Below are 21,515 nucleotides of genomic sequence, written 5' to 3'. Positions count from 1 at the left end.
GACCTCAGAAATGAGCCAGTGTACATGTCTGCTGATGGTCTAAACTGGTGAGATTTAGCATATGTGCAAGAGCAGATTCTTACTTTTGGCATGCTTTTAAATAAAATGTGTGCTTTAGAAATCTAACGCTTTATTCTTCCTCTTTCCAAGCTGATACAGAAAGGCACTAAGCTAGTTCTGGAGCAAGTTGTGACTTCAATTGCATCAGTTGCAGATACAGTAGAGGAGAAGTTTGTTCCCTACTATGATTTATTTATGCCCTCCTTAAAACACATTGTTGAAAATGCTGTTCAGAAGGAATTAAGACTTCTACGAGGAAAGACTATTGAATGCATCAGTCTAATTGGTCTTGCTGTTGGCAAAGAAAAGGTAAGTTTAGATTTTATATAATGGTCTAAATATATTTTTAAATGCCTTTGTTTTTTATGGTATTTGCACTAAATTGGTATAATCACTTATTAAACATACAGCTATATTGTTGTTTATTTCTATGCTTGTCTTTATGTTTCTGAGGTGACTGTGTTGCTGCTTAGGTTCACAAATTTGGAATAGAATCTTATTGTTGCTTAAGTAATTCTTGTCACACTGAAAAATGTTGAAAGCAAGAATTTTTTTCTTCCTTTCAGATTTATTTTTGCCTTAAGGGAAATGACATGGCATCTCATTTAGGCAGTGTCAGGGACAAAATTTATGCAGTTCAAAGGAATCTTGGTATAGTTTTGTATGTGGATGCCAGAAAAAGTTTAATTTAAGTGAGCTTTTAAGTCTCTGATAAGCAGCATCTTAATTTGCCTTTAAAAACGTTGTTTCCTGTGTCTAGTTTATGCAGGATGCATCAGATGTAATGCAGCTATTATTGAAGACACAGACAGACTTCAGTGAACTAGAAGATGATGACCCACAGGTATGTTAAAATTGTGTCTTTGTAGCTCATTGGTATTAAAAACATTCCTTGTATACATGATGTTTCTGACCCTTCAGGCTAATTGTCTAGCCTGTCTTACAAAACATGACATTGAGATGGCCCTAGAATCTTCACAGAAGCGTGGTTAGGAAATGAGACTTCCAGGACCTATATTTGCAGAAGAAATCTGAGCTTGCTGTCACCTTCTTATAAATAGATCAACAAGACTTGTTAAGCAACTGTTCTAATGAGCAGAGAGCTATTTTAACTTGTACATTTGAAAACAAATACTCCTCTGAAATCATAGTACTGCAGCCTTCTTTACTTTCTGCTCTATTTTACCATTTTCAGGAGTGTGGCTTGGTAGTATTGTTTAAATCTGGGAAATATTTCAGAAAAATTTGTTTTTTGAAACAAGCACTTTGCAATGCAATCAGGAATCTTACACTGTCACATTTTTACATTTATAGCAAGTTTGATCAGAGGTGCTGTCAAGGTGTTGTTAAACTTGGGATGTCTTTTGAAGATGCACTTTTATGTGGATTGCATGTTGGATTACTTCTCTTTGAAATAAGCTTTATGAACTGCTAACAAATTCTTTTCAGAAGTCCTATTGTGTAATGTATTTCCCTTATGCTTTCCTTTTAAGTATGCATTAAAATAAAATGTGGGACATGAAAATTCTGCCTTCTCTTTTCTAGATTTCTTACATGATCTCTGCATGGGCCAGAATGTGTAAAATTCTTGGAAAAGAATTTCAGCAGTACCTCCCTGTTGTCATGGGACCTTTAATGAAGACTGCATCCATTAAACCTGAAGTAGCTCTTTTAGACAGTAGGTTTAAAATGATGTTTTGCTTGAAAAGTGTACTGAAATGAATGATTTTGTAGCACTTTTAGATTATTTTTCCTCCCCTCTGTGTAACAGCGCAAGATATGGAGAATATGAGTGATGATGATGGTTGGGAATTTGTAAACATAGGCGATCAGCAGAGTTTTGGAATTAAAACTGCAGGCCTTGAAGAAAAAGCAACTGCATGCCAAATGCTGGTGAGTAATAAAACAGTTTTGGTGATCTATGTGTTTCTGGTCAGTCAAGTCTGAAGCCAAAGTCTGTAACCAAAGTATTCTTTTTTGTCTCATGTGAGTTTTTTGGGTGATACTGCTTAGTTTGATCACAGGCACATAGTTTTGTGTGGTTTACTTGATTAAAAATGGGTTTTTTAGTTAAAAATTTTAAAATTAACAGATGGTTTGCCTATGTTAGCAAAACTCAAAGAATTGAATATGTTAAAAAGTAGTACTTTTTTCAAATATTACTGTTTTCGAATTTGGTTTAAAAATACATGCATGCCCTGAGAATGAGAACTCATGCTGCTGTCAGGGTTTCTCAAATTATCACAATTGAGGGGGAAGGTAAATGGAATATTAAATGTTTTTTTAAATTAACTAAAAAAACCTTGCACTTTTAACAATCTCCCTCTCACCTTTACGTAGTTGAAAAATATAAGTATTTTTCCCTTAAAAGAGGCATATTTGTGCTCTATTTTTCAGGTTTGCTATGCAAAAGAGCTAAAAGAAGGATTTGTGGAATACACAGAGCAAGTTGTGAAGCTGATGGTTCCGTTGTTGAAGTTCTATTTCCATGATGATATCCTATGAACAAATTCTACTGTGAACACAGAAACTTAGAATCAAAATTGTACTTGCTGTTTTCCTAAATGAATTGAAAGTGTTAGTGTTAAAACAGTCTGTGACTTTATAGCACAAATGGTTGAGAATATGCTCTGAGTATAGCAGAGAATTTTGGTTTACACACCCTATTTTCGGCAATGTATTCCAACTTTTCCCCCTAGTTTCTTTTTAAGTAACCAATCAGTAGAAAACATGATGTTTGTGTAACCAAGCAGAAGAGAACTTCTTTTCGTTATGGCCTGAAACAGGCTTGAAGTCACTGTTAAATAGCAGACAGCGTAATTTTCCTATGATTTAATCTCTATCTAATTAAGAAATCAAATGCATGGAATGTAATAAAATAAGTTGTGGGTAGAAAACTAAGAACTTCATTATGGTGATGTGGTCTTAAATCCTAAGCACTTTGTTGGTGTTGATTGCTGTATTTCCTTAATAATGACACGTGTCCGAGTGGCAGCAGCAGAGTCAATGCCCCTCCTTCTTGAATGCGCCAGGGTTCGTGGGCCGGAGTACCTCACACAGATGTGGCACTTCATGTGTGATGCTCTCATCAAAGCCATTGGGACAGAGCCAGAGTCTGATGTCCTCTCAGAAATAATGCATTCTTTTGCGAAGGTAATGTTCTTACTGATTTCATGGTGTTACTCTTTGTAGCTTTTTGAAATAAGAATGGACACATATGATGTTCCTTTAAATGGCTTAAATAAATGCAAGGCTTCCTCTAAAGGAAATTTGTTGTGACTATAAATGTTGTTATAGCTGATGGAAAAAGTTGTATTTTGTTTTGCAAGAATACCAAAGTATTAACCTAAAACAGTTACCAAATTTTTTTCATTTTTACCATGAGCAAGTGAAATGATGGGTATGAAATGTATAATGGTACTATGCCTTACTTATATAATTTGAGCATTGATTACAGTATGACTGTTCTTCTAAGATCATTCCTGCTAGTGATCCAGAGCATGTATTAATATTCTTTGTGTGCTTAGACTTCATTAAGACTGCGCATGTTACATTTTCAAGCTGAAAAACTGGTTGTTTTATTTCACAAGTGCATTGAGGTAATGGGAGATGGATGCCTTAACAATGAACACTTTGAAGAACTTGGAGGAATACTGAAAGAAAAACTAGAAGAGCACTTTAAAAATCAAGAATTAAGACAGGGTAGGTTAACATAAATCCTGTTAACATGTGATGTGACTGTTCTTTAAAGCAGCATTTCTAATTATTTCTGAACACAGAGAAAAAAAATGTTTAGATTTCATTGATATGTGTATTTATGTAAAGTAATTGGACTGTGAACCAACAGAATTCATGAGTTGTATTTGTAAGCTTTTGGGGGATGAAGATGGCATAATTTTCAGCAATACTGTAGTTTAATCAAAAGTCAACAGACAGGTTTACTTGAAAGACAGTGCACATCCATAGTGTTATCATTTCCATGGGTCTTTTTCATCTGAAGTCTTGCAGTTTTCTCAAAGCAATAGTAGTTTCTTGTTTCTAAGCACTTTTCTTGTCTTTGTAGACAAGCTAGTGTGTTTGTTTCTATTTCGTGGGCATTTTTATACATTCCTAAAGTGAGCTGTGCTTTACTTTTCTGTGGAAGTTTTTTGAAGCTTCTTAAAAACGGAAAATTCCTGATGCATCTTCAGCTACTGTTTCCTGTTTTCTAAATTTCTTTCTGCATATTTTTTCTCTTTCACAGGCTTCTTATGCACTTATAGAAAAGTAGTGGTTTAATATATATATTTTTTTTAATTTAGTGAAAAGACAAGATGAAGACTATGATGAACAAGTTGAAGAGTCATTACAAGATGAAGTAAGTTAGTTTGAAGAGTTTTTCTACTCATCAAGCACCAGGATAGAAATATTGCACAAAAATGCTTTCATTTAGAGCATAGTGCATCCTCAGAATTACTTCTTCATGGAAGAATCTTGTTACCACAGTCCTTCACAACTTTCAGTAAGAAGTGGGTCACACTACATTTGTGAACTAGAAAATATGAAAGGTTTCTTTTTCTGATATGCCAAAGTTAGAAGTTTAGGATATAGCTTTTTATTTTCTTCATCTGCTCAAACAATTCTTGGATGACAATAACAGTGATACAGATTTGACAGCAGACTATTTAATTACAGAATAAGCTGAGTTGAAAGGGACCCATAAGGATCATTGACTCCACTCCTGCCCCTGCACAGGGCATCTCAAGAATCACACCATGTGCCTGAGAGCATTGTCCAAATACTTTGTGAGCTCTGTCAGGCTGGTGCTGTGATCACTTCCCTGGGCAGCTGTGCCAGTGCCCAGCCACCCTGTAGGTGAAGAGCCTTTTTCTAATATCCAACCAAAACCTTTCATGACACAACTCGAGGCCATTCCTTTTGGTCCTGTCACTGGTCACCATAGAGAAAAAATGAGTGCCTGCCCCTCCTTTTCCCCCAGTGAGAAAGCTGTAATTGCAGTGAGGCCATCCCTTGGGTCTAGCCTTGCTGACTTGCATTTTCTTTGAGCCTTGCAAGCTGGATGGCTCTTAACCTCTGATCTGGCCTCTATACCTCCGATCCCAAGAAATCTGGAGTGTCATGTCAGGAGCCTGTCTCAAAAAGAATAGCCCAAAAACAGTATCAGAAAAAGACAGGAGGATAAACAGGTGCCATCATGTGTTTGCTTATGAGAGAATATCAAAGTGACTACTTAACTACTTACACTAGGGTATACTAAGGTAACAAAATGAATTAGTAGTTTAAAATGGAAGTGATTGTAGACAAGATACAATAATTTTATTAAATCATTATTAGTATGGAGAGAGTAATAATGAATGCTGCTGATAGCATGAGACAAAGGATGCTCAGTAAATTTAAGAATTAAGAATTTTTTTTTGCTGCACAATGCAGATACGAAGCTTGATCACATGAGTTTAACCTGTATGCAGACTCCAGAAATCATACACCCATATGTAAATACTGTCTTAAATAACAGTGTGGTTCTTGAGCCTCTTTTTAGGCTTTTTAGAATTAGGCCAGCATTCAAGAGGATAGGTTTTTGTTGCCTCCAAGACCCTTTTATTTTCTATGTGTCACTCTGTACTGAGAGAAAATGCAAGCTGGCAGCATTTTGATAAAAGCTGAGTCCCTATGCTGCAACAGAGTTGCAAGGCATTTTTTAAAAATTTCTAATGTTTGCTGATTTTTCTATAGTCTGGAGAAATACTTGTCTGCATTACCCTGTGAAAGAAGGGGTGGGATAAGGGCATCCCTTGCCATATGAACAGAATTAACAAATGGGTAACATGTGGATACATACCTTTGGTCTTGGAGTATGTTTATGTAGCCCTTACCTCAAGGCAGCAGAAATATAAGACGCACAGAAGTCATGAAAGTTATTCAAACAGTAGTTTCAGATCCAGCCCTCACTTCAGCTATAACTGAACTGCTGATTTGGTAGAGAGCAGAAGGCATACACCAAGCAAGAGTAACACTCTCTTCCCCAAGCATCTGTTATCAACTGTTGGTCAACAGGCAGTACCAGCCTAGGTGGACCTTGTGGTGTGCTGCAGCAGTTCTCTACCTCTTAAAGTCATTGTGTGCATGTTCCAGGGTTCCTGCTTGAGTTGTGCCTTCACATTGCAGAAATTGGCTCGCTAGGAAGGATTTAAATATCCAGTTGTGGGACGCTGCCTGTTGCACAAGAAATAATTACTAGTTTGTCACCAGAAGGTGAGAAAGGTGAAGGTCACTAGGGACCAGACACTGGCTGTACTGTTTTCCCTGCCTGTTAAACTATAAACTGGCTAAAGGGATTGTACTGAGTACAACAGAAGTTGCTGTAAAGTAAAGTTTTCCAGTGTAAGTGTGTCCAGGGAATAATCCTCACCTGTAGATATAACTTGAATTTATAGCTCTGAGGTAAGGCTCTTTATTTGACCAGTTTGATGTATTAACTGGGCAAGGTGAAAAAGTAATTTAAACAAGAGGAAGAGAATAGTATTTGTTGTATTTTTGCCACAATCTTTATCACAAAGGCAGTTATCCATGTACTTTTCCATAGAAGCTTCTTATGGTATCTGTAAGGTACAGAAGAGGAAAAAGGCTTTTTGCCTTCTGTAAAGGGAACCCCTTGAAGCAGTAAATGTGCACAAGACAGTTTTGTTTTGATCTGAAACAAACTTGCAAGTCCTAGGTGACTGAGTTCTAGCAATCTACTTAGATTTTTAAGAAGAGTGAAATGGAGGATTCCTGGAACTACCAGTCAGTCAGTCAGTCTCATTCTGTGCCCGGTACCATCATTGAACACATTTTCCTGACAGCTGTAGAAGATGGGGAGGTGATTAGAGACAGCTGATATAGCTTCCAAAATGCAAATCATGCCTGATAATATTAGTGGGTTCTGTGATGGAGTGACTGTATTGATGGACTAAGGAAGAACAATTGATGTCACCCGTCTTGATTTCTGTAAGGCCTTTAAGAGAGTCCCACACAACATTCTTGTCACCAATTTGAGGAGATCCATATTTCATTAATTCAGCAGGTAAGGAATTGACTGGATGGCCATGTTAAAAAGATTTTCCTTTTTAAAAAAGAAAATATTTAGTCATCTAAGTACATATTCAGTGCTTCAATATCCACATGACATTAACAAGTGATGTCCCTTGAGGCACTGGAACACGTTGCCTAGAAAAAGGTGTGTATGCTCCCTTCCTGGGAATGATCAAGGCCAGGTTGAATGGAGCTCTGCGCAACCTGGTCTAGTGGGAAGTGTCTCTGACTAGTGGGATGTGTCCCTGCCCGTGGCTGGGGCTTTGGAACTAGATGATTTTTAAGGTGCCTTCCAACCCAAACCATTTTGTTATTCTATCATTCTGCAATTATATAAAAAATTGAAAAGTGGTGAACTTCGAAAAAAATTTTTTTTTTTTTACAAAAAAACGTCATAAACCAACTTTATTCCATTAGTTTAGACACCTTAGCACTTCATATGAGTTCCACTCCATTAAAGATTGCTAGTCTTCATGTGAATTGTATCCTTTTCCTTTCAGGATGACAGTGACGTTTATATTTTGACTAAAGTATCGGACATTTTGCACTCAATATTCAGTAGTTACAAGGAGAAGGTACTGCCGTGGTTTGAAAGGTTACTTCCACTAATTGTCAACCTAATTGTAAGTACCTTGTTTTACTTTAATTTAAATTTAGGGTTTTTTTCTGATGTGTTAATATGCCTTCCATGCTGAAGTCTTAGAGAACTTGGTAGATGGAATGTAGCAATTACTGTTTTATAAAATAGAAGGTTTATTCTAGATCAAGGATGAAGTTGTTACCCTGTGCATTTTGAGCGGGGTCGCTGCTGTACTACTTAAAATTTATGTTGCAAGACCCAGGATCATTGACGCACACAATTGTTTTGAGAAATTGAATTCCTTGAGACTGTCCAGTATCTCAAAACTGGATTTCAAGAGGAGGGACAAAAAAGTGTTGTGGGGAAAAATTGAGACTGATATATGTAATGGAGTGTGAAATGGAGGTGCAAAAACAGACACCTGGATTTTGTTTTGTTCATGGTATTGCTGGAACGATCACTACCACAAATTACATAGTTTTAGGATTGAATTTAATCCATGAAGATTTTAATGAAAGTATTAGACCACTGTTCCTGTGATTGTTGTCGATACAATCATTGGCTGTACAATAATTTGAAGGTGTCTCAGCTGTCGGGTGTTTGTGCCGCAGTGTCCGCATCGGCCGTGGCCGGACCGGCAGTGGGGGCTGTGCATTTTTGACGATGTGGTGGAGCACTGCAGCCCCGCCTCGTTCAAGTACGCCGAGTACTTCCTGAGGCCCATGCTGGAGGCGGTGTGTGACAGCAGCCCCGAGGTCCGGCAGGCAGCCGCCTACGGAGTGGGAGTCATCGCGCAGTTCGGCGGGGACAGCTACCGGCCCGTCTGCCCAGGTACGGACCCGCAGCCCACAGAGCTCTCCGAGTGTGGGGGTCAGGGGAGGAAATAGAAGTGGTTGGTGAGCTCTCTTCCCCTTGGCAGTGAAATAGATTGCCAGGATTACCTGTGTCATAAACTGGTGATGGATTCATAAAGTACCTGAATTCCTCAGGCTTTTATTGTTGTTCTGCTTAGTAGCATTTCTGTTGCAGCGCTGACTGCTTAGCAAACTTGATTTATATATTCTTTTTTAAAATATGATCTGGCATGCAAATGTTAATTTCATAAAAAACATCTTTTTGATACACAGCTGTCTGATAGATGCTTTCTGCTAATGTTGATGTGATTACATATTAATGCAAAGGCCTTTGGATGTCTGGAAAAACTACACAAGAGACCTATATTAAGGAATAGCCTAGAATACAAACTTATGTGGCTCTCTGCTTTCTGATTATATAAAAAGGAGCCTGATTTCTGTAAAGACGTGAAATGAGTGTGACAGTATTTATCAGAAATGCTGTCTCCTTTCTTTCTGAATGTTTCAAATTTCTTTGAAACTTCAAATTCATCTTAGATTTAAAGAAATTATTGTCTACTTGCACTCTTCTTGCCAGTCACCAAAGTTAATTTTGCACACTAAGTAGCATCCCTTATCAAAGGTTTTCCTTTTTTTAAAAGAAAAATATTTAGTCATCTGAGTATATATTTAAAATATGTATTTCTCATGAATATTAAATGAAAGCTGAATTAGATGATGTAAGAACATAAGAATCATCTAATAGGAATTAACACAAATCTTGCCCACAAATCTTGCAGGGTTGTAATTTTCATTGTTAATTGTAACTGTTACATGATAACAATCAGGATAAGGTGTCTCTTTAAAAAGAAAAGAAAAAGCAGTGTGGGAAGCCTTGCAATGAGTCATTAAGAGCATGAAAATTTAGAATTGTCTAGACAGTTGTGATTTTGAAATTTTCTGAGCTTTTTAGCATCTGTTGAATTTTATTTTTCATTAATTACGCTTTATCTTACTCCACTTAAACTTTGTCATATCTTTGAACCTTCTCTTTATATTTGGACAAATAATCCTTGATTATGCCCAGACACTTGGCTTCTCCTTAAGTTGAATTCTAGATAAAATAAACTTTCAGCTTTACAGCATACAATTTATCAGCAGACACCTCGACAGTGTCTGTGTCTAAATCCCACTGTGCATACATGAACAAATTTTGTGATTTATTTTAATAGATGAAGATACACTGTGATTTGGAACAAAGTAAATCCATGACATTAGACATTACTTACCCCACAGGTTTTGCTATATCTCTGGAAAACATAATGTTTGTGAGCTTTTATTTGTAAATTATTTCTTTACTGGTTGACATATAGCACTGGCATATTGTTCTTTCAGATGTTTGAAAAGTATGTAAATACTTTTCAGAAAAATCAGAGGTATTGATCTGAGCATTTTTGGCAGTCAGTTAAAAGAAGTCCAGGAATATAGCAAGAACTTGTAAATGGCATGTCAGCTACACTGATGAAACAAACATCACTAAAACCCTGTATTGTAAAGAGCACAGAAATAAGGTGGAAGGAAAACCTACAGCAAATCAAGTCACTTTCTAAACGGGGATACAGGGTTACAATTGATGCAACTGGCAAGATTGCTTCTAGTACATTGGTGGAAGAATATAATCAGCTGTTCTCTGTGAAAATTGTATCTATCAACTGCATGGATGTCTTCCTAAATCACATTAGTGGCCGCAAAACTGGATGGTGCCAGATGTCAGAGCAGTCAGTCCTTGGAAAAAAGCTTAACATTATAGAAGATGGGTATTCTATTGTCAAAAGGCTTTTTTAAGGTTTATCTAGCACAATATCTTTGTGAGAATGGATCTGTTTTATAGACAAGACGAAAATTCGTCTGGTAGGCTGTAGGGAGAAAATTATACTGATTCATTTTGATGTGATCCTAATTTTACAGTTGCAAGGACACACATACCTACAGAGTCATCCATTAGTATTAGTGAGTGAGATATACAGATGAGATTTAACTTCAGCAGCCATGAAAGCCTGAGGTATAAAATGCAGGCTCCAGTTGTCCTGGACATTGTAGACCCTTGTGAAACAAACTCTGCTTTGGGGAATAGTCCAGCATCATTATCCTGCACTTGATACATGAGCTAGTGGGTCTTATGTTTCTGTAGTTCTGTAATGTTTAACAATTCTTCATAGCTGCTTAATTCTTCAAAAATCTAATGCAGTGGAGTTAATATAGAAAGTGATTGTATATTCCTTCCTGCAAACCTTCTACTTACTCATCAAAATTCAGAAGTGTGAGATCTCACTCTTCTTCAGTAATTAGAGTTATTTTGACGTATGCTTTCTGTTCAATTTCACAACCTGCTTACTCTGCTGATAGATAATTTCACAGTTTTAGCATTTTATTTTTAGCAGAAGAACACAAGGACAATTGTTCCTTCTTGCATGTAGTGTGCTTGGAAGTCTGCATGGACACTAGTAGCTAAAAAAGTGATAATAATGTTCATTTAGAAGTGTGCATGTGGTTACCTACATGACTGTTAAAAAATATAATTGCTATTAACCTAGGAAGAAAACTGGCATTTTTCCTCCACTGCAAGACATTTCCTTTCCTTGATTTTTATGATCTAAACTATGCCAAATTGATTCACCTGGTGAGATTATTCCTATCAGCTTTTCCTAGGGCACCTCTTAGTGGTGGGAAGTGTGCATGTGTACATCCATACATATTTTTATATACGGATGTGCCCACTAGCAATAGATGCACAGCAGGCATACACTGAGGATGTGCACTGTAGCTCACATTGAATGAATGAGTGACATTCACAGTGAATGTCACTGTATCAGTGCATTTCCTCCTCCTGTTTTTATAGAGCACATTTGATTAAAGAGATAATGCTTGCTATCTATAGTGTCTTGTGTGTGCATAACTCCAATTGCATAACTCCAATTGAGAGACATGGGAATATTATTTTCTTCTGAACTTCTAAAGCAAATTCAAACTTTTGCAGTAGCTGTTCTCTTCTTCTTTCCTTGCAGAGTTTTATTTATCTGTTTGATTTTCATTTAATTATTGAGCAGAGAAGAACCTAGAAGCAGTGGAACATTGGAATGACTTGATTATAGTGCTTGGAACCCAAAAAATCCTGGTTTTAATACATACAGTTGTCTCAAGTAGAATTTATGATATTAATCAAGTATAGCATGATTGTGCATTAAACTTTATTCTTGTCTTTTTAATAATTAGAGGCGCTTCCATTGCTGGTGAGAGTCATTCAGTCACCAGATGCCAAAGCCAAAGAGAATGTCAATGCAACAGAAAACTGCATTTCAGCAATAGGAAAGATAATGAAGTTCAAGCCTGACTGTATAAATGTTGAAGAAGTCCTTCCACACTGGTTATCATGGCTTCCACTTCATGAAGACAAAGAAGAAGCTGTTCATACTTTCAATTATCTGTGTGACTTACTTGAGAGGTAAGGCAAAGTCTTCACACTAATGCAGAAAGTAAGCATGTTTGTATGCTCTTTCCTTGCACTCTTTTTTCCAAAACTGAGAATCTATGAGGTTTATCTACATACAGTTTAGAGAAGATCATTTGAAATGTCAGAACTGAGCCTTTCCTGATGTTATTGCTGCTTTTTTAAAGTTACTGTTTTTGTCGTAAATAGTGTCTATATGGCTGGAATAAAATCCTGGCTGCTTTCTATGTCTGTAATGGGAAAGGATCTGCAGAAAACTGGTACAGAAAATTTCAGGAGAAGTTTTTTATACTCTACTTACATATTAGGACCAGTAATTGATCAGGTCTTTTCTCTTAAAAGCAACACACATGCTCTTGCAGCCTTCTTTTAAGTCCTTTTGCACCTTTTTGCTTTCCAACAAAGTGATGTCTAAAGTAGAGAAATAATATGGAAAAATTTATTGTACAGTGCTATCTCCCTTAATAAATATTTCAGTTATTATTGAAAGCATCCCATAGTTTACTCTTTGGATTTGTTCTCCGTCCTGTAGGTAAATGGAGAAAAAAAGTAAGCAGTTATTCCAGTGTGATGCATTTCATAAATGAATGAAAGAATGTAGCCTCTGAGGTGTTATGTAATAAGCACATTCTGGCTGGCACGGTAGTACATCTGGTAGTACATCTTCAGAGAAAAATATAAAGGAAGTAACTTAGATTTCTTACAGTCTTTTCTATTTTGTGACTACCTTGTATCTCTGGGTGCTTTATTAAGGCAGAATCTCAAAATGGCAACTGAGGTCCCTAGACTGATTATAGAACAATTGTGTAGAGACACCATAATAATCCTGCCAGGTGTGCATGTAAACAGGAAGACAGAAACTGAGAATTGCAGTACTAGCCCACTTCTGTACCCAGCTCTGTGCAGGTGGCTCAGCCTGGCTTCTCTGCCAGTCCTACATTCACAGCCTCTGCATTCCAGCACTGGTAGGTGGCAGGGCTGGAAGCAGATCATGTGTTCCTGATTGCTAATACTCCTCCACTCCAGCATTTGGCTGGGAAAGAGGGAGCAGAGCTGCTTACTTGCTGTGTCATGGAGAGTGCTGGCAGAGAGCTGAAGTTACCGACGCTCCCGATGCCAGTAACACAACGTCCTGGGAGTCACAGAGAGAGGAGTTAGTCCTTTTAGGCAGGGTATTTCTGTCACACTATTTACAGTTCCATCTGCATGGAACGCAGCCATTCTGTAAAGTTCAGAACTTCTTCTTGATAAAGTTTAGGCTGAGTGAAAAATCAGCTGGTTAAATATTAACAGAAGGGGGAACATGCTGTCAGCAGGCAACAAAGCTGTGCATACTTACTCAGCTGTGTGGAACTTAAATCTAAATAAGCAGCTTTAGAATAAGCTCATTCAAAATCACTTCACTTACGTGTAAAGTGTTTACATTATTTTAAAATAAATGTTAATTCCTTTGCAATACATCTTTTGTAACAGCAATAACCCAGTTGTCCTCGGTCCCAACAATTCCAACCTTCCCAGAATACTTGGTATAATTGCGGATGGTGAAATCCACGAAGCGATCAAACATGAAGATCCATGTACCAAGCGGCTGGCTAATGTTGTTCGCCAAGTGCAGGTAAATAAATGCTTGCTTAAGTATAAAGGGAACATTTAGAATCTATTTGCAGAAGGAATTAAGCTGTTAAACCAGTTTTGAAAGCGTTATCTCCTTAGAGAATAATGGTTTGACCAGTGATCTTGGAGATCTGTGAATGTTCCTTGAATGATTAAAACTTGGTGACACGTGCACTCGAATAAAATAACGGTAACTAACTTTCATGCAGCAAGATGGTTAATGTGCAGGACAGTATTAGTTTTTTGTGAAGTTTTTTTCTGAGTCAGAAATTAGAATCTGGAGAAATATCTGCATGTCCTTTTATCAGTGAACTGTACTGCAAGATTTGATCCAACCTGTGGTTCTTGTAAGGGCTGCCAGCATCCTGTGGTGACTTTCTAGTACTGCAGCAGTTTGAGTTCTTTGTTAGAGAATGAGTGCAAACCACAAGTTATTTTACTACTGCCCTTTTCAATCCAGTGCAAATATAGGTGGCTGTTCGATGTTTTCCCTGCCTTTGGGGAACTGCCTTGAGGTTCACTTCCTTTATGCCATGATGAGTCACTTAATGGTGATTAAGTGGGGGTCCAGGTGCACTTACAGTGCTTCTTTATAGTGCTGTGATAGTGCTCATAGTGTAGATCTGCTCCAGTGCCAAATGTTGTTGGGTAGATGTAGTACTAATAAGAGAAAGGAGTGTATCTCATGAGCATCTCACTCATAAAAAAGCATGGAGGATTTTGAGCATCAGATCTTCAATTATTGGCCTTTCTACCTGACCTGCTTTGGCAAAATTCAGGTTCAAGAATTTTAGGAACACCTGATACTGGAAAGGATTCACCTGCATGAGTTTATCAGCTTGAGAGGTCCATTTTGTCTGGTAGAAAAAGTTGTTACAATTCTGAAGGCATAAAGAGAAGGAAATTGAGCCAAGTTTCAAAGTGAAAGTAGTATAAGTGACTGCTCTAGATTCTGCCTGCCAGATACAAATCCTTGCTGTTAGTACTTTAAGTATGGGAATGGACCTTTTGTATTAGGGTTTACCTAATGCATTTGTTCATTTTACATCAAATCATCAAGGTTTATTTTTTTAACAATACAGTGGCACATACATGTATAGATTAGTTGTATAATTGTGTACAGCAGTGTCTGGTTTTGGCCAGGATTGATAGGAACATTAACATGAGACAAGACCTTTAGCATTGGCTGAATGATTTACCTTCAGACCAAGGAGGGAAAAAAAAAATCTTAAAAGTCATGTCTTTTAAAAAATGCATTTTTAGTACAGTGTTACCAATCCTATTTCTCTTAGTATTTTGACTTTAATAATGCTATAAGACTTTTATACTCTTACTGACTGTAAGAGTTTTAAATTATGATAGGAATTTTGAAGCTTGTATAGTTGCTAACAAGCTCCTGCTTCCCAGATTCCAGGAGATTTGGTTTTTTTACTTATCTCAGTAAGCTGTTTCACTGCCAGGGATTGACATGAGCAGTGTGGTCATTATTGGAATTGAATATCAACTTCTTTACTACTTTGCTTAGGTATTGTCAGGCCAGAAATATTTCAGTGTAAAGTATCAGTTTAAATGTGCATCAGAAATGCTGGAAGAGTACATTTAATTCTGCGATATTTCATCATACATGAAGAGTCTAAAATGCCTAATGGTATTTAAAATTAAACCCATAAACTTACATCTGAGAGCATTTAGTTTTGAATTTTTTTCATCCATTTTTTATATTTTTTAAACTTTTTAAATTTTGAGAAAAGGACGTTATAATTGAACTGAATGTAAAATATACCAAATATAAACCTTTTTTAAAATTTTATTTAAATTATACTGTTATTGCAAAAGCGAATCTAAAGACCTAAAGTCAGTCACCTGGAATTTTTTTCCCTGTCATTGTCCTAAAGAAAGCAGGGTGCCAACTGCTTCTAGTTTCTATTGATAAGTGAATAAATACTACTTCTTCACTCTTGATTAATATTCAGCACTTTCTGGTGCCATTAGAACAGTCCTTACTGATGGTGACTTTAAAAGCTAATGTCTCAGCTGAGGGCTGTGGTAGCACAGATGAAGGATTTATGTTTACCCAGACAGGTGCTGTGCAGTTCTCTCTGGGAAGTAATTGACCTTTCCTTTCACTAAGGCCCTGTGTTGGAGCAGAGTTTTGCACACCTGCATGTAGCACATCATGCTGTAATCCCAGTACTCACCTTGAAGCTCTGAGTGTGTTACTGCTGCGCCAGTGCCAAAACACTCATGTGGAAGAGGCATGGTTCAGTTTTGCCTGAACATTGGTCTTTTAACTTCAGTGCAAAACGAGCAAATGGCTTAGGCTGTGGTTAACACAGAGATGTCATTTGTCAAGCCATGTAGTTGTTACAGAGAGTTCCCAGGAGTTCTGAATCAATTACTCTGCTGCTGTTCAGCCTTTTGGAGCATCTCAAGTTGAACCTATGTAACACTGTGTATCACTGAAGATTTTGGTCTGTTTGGCACATATATTACAGGAGTAAGCTGAGTGAATGTTGAGCTTTGTAAACATAGCAAAGTTTAGGATGTGCCTTGGATACTTTCAGCCTGCATAAAGATGATTTCTTTTTTTTTCTAGACATCCGGAGGACTGTGGACAGAATGCATATCACAGCTCAATGCAGATCAACAGGCAGCCATACAGGAGCTCCTGAACTCTGCTTGAAGGGCCTTAATTATCATCTGCAAGAAAACTAACTCCAAATAAACGTTTACCCTATTGTTTAGGTTTCTTTTGTTTCTTTTCTGAGTAAAACCAGAACTGTAGTGCGTGTAGGCCATTCTTCTGCAACCTACAGGCAGTGGCAGCCAGAAGAAGCATTCTTTCAGAACGGTGTTTAAATGAATTTCTATCCCACAACATGAAAGAAGTTTCCTGTAAACCCTACAATAGCACTGAAGAGTATTTTTCTAACAGTATCAGCCATCCATACGATGGTGAAAGGGAAACAAATTGAATTTTCTCATTAGACATAAGACCTTCAGCAGTAGATGTACGTTATAACAGATAAATGTTTCTCTACATCTAGTGTTAATTGTATTAATTGGAGTGTGAGTCTTTGTAGGGTAGAAAGTGTCCTTCTGCCCAACAAGGTAGTAGATCAAAAGATGAAAAACTGAAGACTAACATCGAGCATGAAGACCTCATTGATCGCACTTTCAATTCCCAAAAACAACTTGTACAGTGACTCAATGAGGAAAGCTGTTCAGCTTCCAGCCCTTGAATGTGAAGTCTCTTTGGCATGTCTGACAGTATCTCATTCACTCCTCAATAAATGACATTGAAACACAAGAAGCTTGTGTAGAAGTTCAGTGATGTGTGGTTCTTTTAATTTACTCTTGTTAAAAAATGAAAATAACAAGCTATACAAGTCACGATTTTATATTTGAAACTTTGTATATTGTTGCCTATTACAGATTTTATGCTTTTTGTTTCTTGACTTTTTAACAAAATTTTCACCTGAGTGTGTAGAATGGAAACTTAATGGCATTCCTTGTGTGACAGTAAATATACATATCTTGACTTTAAATTGTTTTTCATGTTCAGATGCAATTGCATTTCTTAACTTATAAAATGTAGTGTTGTTCCAGCTGCAAATGTGCAACATGATCTGGTAGGCAGCAAACCTGTTGTAGTAGCCTGTGTTTCATTTAAAACAATCATGCAGTTGACAGCCTGACCTGAAAGAATCAAAAAACTTTCTCAGGTCTTTCTGGTACTTCGAGAGCAATACATCATTTACCAGCAAACACAGGCACAGAGTATCTGATTTCTAACAAAGGTGAGTGAGGTTTTTCCACTCTCTTACTTCAAAGCTGTTAATATATGCATTGATCTTTAAAAACTAAGTTCTTACTGAAATGTTCTTCAAGCTGATCTCAATTGTCTCTTGAAATAGATCTTTTCACAAAGAGGGTGTAAGTTTTCTTTTATAAGAAGAAAAGGTAGAATTTTACATGTAATAAATGCCTCTCATACTAAAGAATAAACTTAGTTTTGCCTTTGAAAGTGTTTCAGAAAAGAAAATAAAGAATGAGGTGTCCCAAAACCAGCCCAGGACCATTAATACCCAAAGGTTTGTGAGACAAACTGCCTTAACCATAGAACTTGACAATGTAGTTTGTTTAGAGGCAGCTGAAACAGTGCAAGAAAGTACTGTTCCAGTTTTCTTTTTTTTTTCAGTATTGGTAATCTCTTATTTACAGAAATTCAAGCATTTGTGCATCTGGAAGATGAATGCTAAGGATTGGATACCAGTACTGAGAGAGGACTAGTAAGTCGTCAGTTATCTCAAGCACTGGTCCTAACAATGATTTTGCTATACTCTGTCCATCATCTTCCTTCTTTGTGGGGTTTGGTTTTTTAGGTATTTGGTATTTCAATTTCCCCTCAGTCTAAAACATGTAAATTTTTCCCTGCAGCAGACTTTTTGTACTTTTTCTTAGATCGTAAAGCTTAGATTTTTTTTTTTACCCCTTCTTTAGACTACGTGGTGAGAATTGTAGCACATTTGGCGTTTCCCAGAAAACAGTGTCAGCTTTGGCTTTCTGTAACATAAGCAGCATTTGAATTGCTCTCCTAATGGACCAGCTGTAATCCTCTTGCCTTCCTTTCAGTCACAGTAACTGAGAACAAATAGAACCAGGAGATGGGGTTGGTCTGTGTGGCAGAGCCAGCACAGAGCAACTTTGTGCACCTGCTTTTACCTTGTTAATTGTTTTATCAAAGCAAAGGGCACCGAGTGAATCACTGTCAGCCTGACAGGTAGGTTGGTTCCAAGTCCCAGCTGGAGATCTGTTCTTGCCTGTCCCCACTGAACTAGTGAGGGTTAATCCAAAAGCTTTTGTGGCATTTTCTCAATTTGCATGAGCTTTAAAAACTACGCTCCTTTTCCGCCTATTTAAAAACTGTCTTGATCACTAATCTTGGCTTTTCTGGTTCCTTAATACAGGATTTTTAAGCAGTCAATTGGTCCTGTTCTTCATTGCACTTAAGGACTGTTGCCCAAAGAAAGTATAGTAGTAGAACAGTAACTTTATCTGCAGCTATCTATTATGAAGGATCCAAAGTAATCTTAAATTGTGGTACTGATATGGGAAAGGTAGTTTTGATTCAACCATTTTTCCAGGGTATAACTCCAATCTTGCTTTAACAAACTGCTCAGCTATTTGTGTGGGTTGAGACATATACCTAGTGTAGCGTAAAGAGCACTGCAAACAATAGCAGTGTTTCACTTTGCCTGAACAAAGAGATACCAAATCCATGTTAGACATTCACACAAAAGTGCTCTAAGTTGCACTCGGTAACAAAGCACAACTAGAGAACACCCTGCAGGTGTTCCAGTACTGGAGTAACATTAGCCTGTTTAATAAGTATATGATACTAACTAGCGTTCATGAGCACTGCTTTCAAAAGTAGCTCATCTCCCTGAAGTGTGGGTGAGTTCCCATCTAAATGGGTTTCCATCACCCGTTCTTATTGTTCTGAAGGTGAAGCTATTTGCTTTGTGTTTGCAGCTCTAGGTTGCTCATGACTGATAATAATGCAGATGAATATCGAGTCTCCTTTACCTGGCTTTGTCTAGAAGATCCCCCAGAGAATCCTGTGCAAAATCTATGTAAGTGACTTGTAGCCTTCCTGCTTTCAACATGGGCTTTGTGTACTGCTTAGGCATTCTGTCATTGCTTTTTCCCTGCAGAGACTTCAAAATGTTGCTGAGTGCAAGGACTGGTATTCCCCAGCATAGAACAGTTGTTGTTATGCCAAATGTTGTCTGTTCTCTACACATCTAGATCTGTCTGTCTCATGTATGGAGTACATGCGTGAGAGTAAGACGTGTTGCACAGTTGGAATTTTTGATGAAATAAAGAATTAAGGAAGGTGAATTTCCTATTGACTCTGTGTATGCTTGTCTGTATTGGCTATGCAGCTGCCTCAGGCTCTTGAACTGGAGCTTTGTTTTTGCCTTAGCGGTATCTGTAGGGGTGCACACATACACTGACTGAGTCTTCAAAATACAATGAGGGTGCTTTTTAAAATAATACAAAAGTCAAGTACTTGCCACCCTATGTTATCTCAACTTCTAAGTATTTTGTTGGGCATCTTTGTGGAGGAGCCTTAGCCTTTGCTATTCAATCATTTGGTTTGCTCTTCCTTTGCTACCTTAGACAATGCTACTTTCTTTTTATGGGGCTCAATAGTACCTTAAATTCTAGGAGATCCATTTGTTGTCTTCCAAGAAGCAATAAACAGGATCTAAGTGTCTGTCTAGTACAGGCCCTTTCCCTTCTTGGTTACCATGAAGATGTTTGTATTGCTTCGAGGAAGAACATCTGTCAGGACAGCTTAACCTCTGTTGAGACTTGGAGGTATGGGCTCAATACTGAATAAAACTCACGGCATTTGTTCAGGAAAAGGCTTTTACAGCATCTTCTCTGATGCTAAAGAGAAGTGAGGAATGGAGGCTTACTCAGAACATAAAAGCTGTGTTTCTTATCTTTGAATACTAAATGCTAACCTCAGCCACAGTGCAGTTACTCCAGTAGAAAACTGGGTTTGTCTCTTGAGTTTTTTATGTATCAGTATTTGCTTTTCAAAAGTAGTATCTTTTTCCTCACAGCCCAGGAGGCCTAAATGTTAGGTCTTTACATTTGTCACAAGTTCAGAGATTGTGCTCGTTGAATTTATTCTGATCTGGTAGAGAAGTCACATCACCTCTCAGCTCTTCTGAGCCTATTTAGGAAATCAGCATGGGAGTGGCAGCCTGGGACATCTCCTCCTGATGAGCAAACAAACGATGCTCAGTGCAATTGCTCACCACTTGCTGAGTGATTCCAGACCCACCTTCCCAAACCCAGATCAGCCACCCTTCCAGGTAACCCCCCCAGTTTACACACTGGACATGGCATACTGTGGTGGGGGATATCCCCTTGCTTAGTTTGGGTCACCTGTCCCAGCTATGGTTCCTCCCAGTTTATTTTGTGTACCTCTTCATTGGCAGAACATGAGACAAAGAGGGAGAAATAAATCCTTGACTTAGGATAAACACAACTTGGCTAAACCCAAAACATCAGTGTGTTACCAACAACATTCTCATTCCGAATCCAAAACACAGCACTGAAACAGCTACTGAGAAGAAATTTACGTTACCGTAGCTGAAACCAGGACATCCTGCAAGACTGGAGTTAGTGTGAAATTCATTTCTTTGGTTTGGAGATAAGGAATTGCAGTTTCTGCTGTGGAGAGACCGTTTCTACAACCTCTACTACAGATAATTTCCTGTCATTCCAGTTCAGACCAGTGATAAACTTGCTGTGCATTTTCAGGAAGTAAAGGTAGGACCTAGTCAGTTTAGACTTTCATGATTTTGCTTTATCACTCCAAAGGCTGCCCATGACCTCAGTTTCGGTATGGGGAGTTTTTGTGGCTGCTAAACCATGAAATCAGAATGTCTTTTGAGTTTAGTATTGTTAGCACTCTATGGTTTTGGGGGTTTTTGTTTGGGTGGAGTTTGTTTTGGTTTTGGTGGTTTTCTTGGAGGGGGAGGGGTTGTGTGCTCTTGCTAGCAGAAGAGGCTCAAAGCCCCCTTGAGGCACCAGATGAGCCATATTCATTGATGGACTGGAAGTTTCTTCCAGAAGAGTGGGAAGTGTACATGTTGGCAGAATTTCCTCAAGGGATCACTACCCAGGAGTATATAGTGAAATATTCTTAACTTAATGGTGACTGATGGGAATTACAAGTTTACCTTCAGTCAGTTTTGCTCTGCAGGTTGTTGTTACATGTCTCTCATTTTGCCAACACCATTACCACGGCTTGCTACCTACTGCA

At 37.8% G+C, this 21,515-nt stretch overlaps 1 protein-coding gene across 1 annotated transcript in view; it reads left to right on the top strand.

Annotated features, from left to right (window-relative positions):
* Nucleotides 1–19,024, top strand: part of IPO5 (importin 5) — a 45,071-nt gene extending 26,047 nt beyond the window's left edge. The window contains exons 14-26 of the mRNA XM_083854418.1: nt 151–369; nt 821–904; nt 1,606–1,738; nt 1,832–1,953; nt 2,458–2,554; nt 3,041–3,213; nt 3,651–3,762; nt 4,362–4,417; nt 7,632–7,754; nt 8,323–8,542; nt 11,818–12,046; nt 13,526–13,667; nt 16,263–19,024. Coding sequence (XP_083710544.1) covers nt 151–369; nt 821–904; nt 1,606–1,738; nt 1,832–1,953; nt 2,458–2,554; nt 3,041–3,213; nt 3,651–3,762; nt 4,362–4,417; nt 7,632–7,754; nt 8,323–8,542; nt 11,818–12,046; nt 13,526–13,667; nt 16,263–16,349 — 1,797 coding nt within the window. The 3' untranslated portion in view covers nt 16,350–19,024. The remainder of the gene's footprint in view (nt 1–150; nt 370–820; nt 905–1,605; nt 1,739–1,831; nt 1,954–2,457; nt 2,555–3,040; nt 3,214–3,650; nt 3,763–4,361; nt 4,418–7,631; nt 7,755–8,322; nt 8,543–11,817; nt 12,047–13,525; nt 13,668–16,262) is intronic.
* Nucleotides 19,025–21,515: the final 2,491 nt, after the last annotated feature.

This window comes from Zosterops lateralis (genome assembly GCF_965231275.1).
Source record: "Zosterops lateralis genome assembly, chromosome: 2".
NCBI classification, from domain to species: domain Eukaryota; kingdom Metazoa; phylum Chordata; class Aves; order Passeriformes; family Zosteropidae; genus Zosterops; species Zosterops lateralis.
The sequence above is the reverse complement of the archived record's forward strand: the minus strand, read 5'-3'. Positions and strand labels throughout refer to the sequence as shown.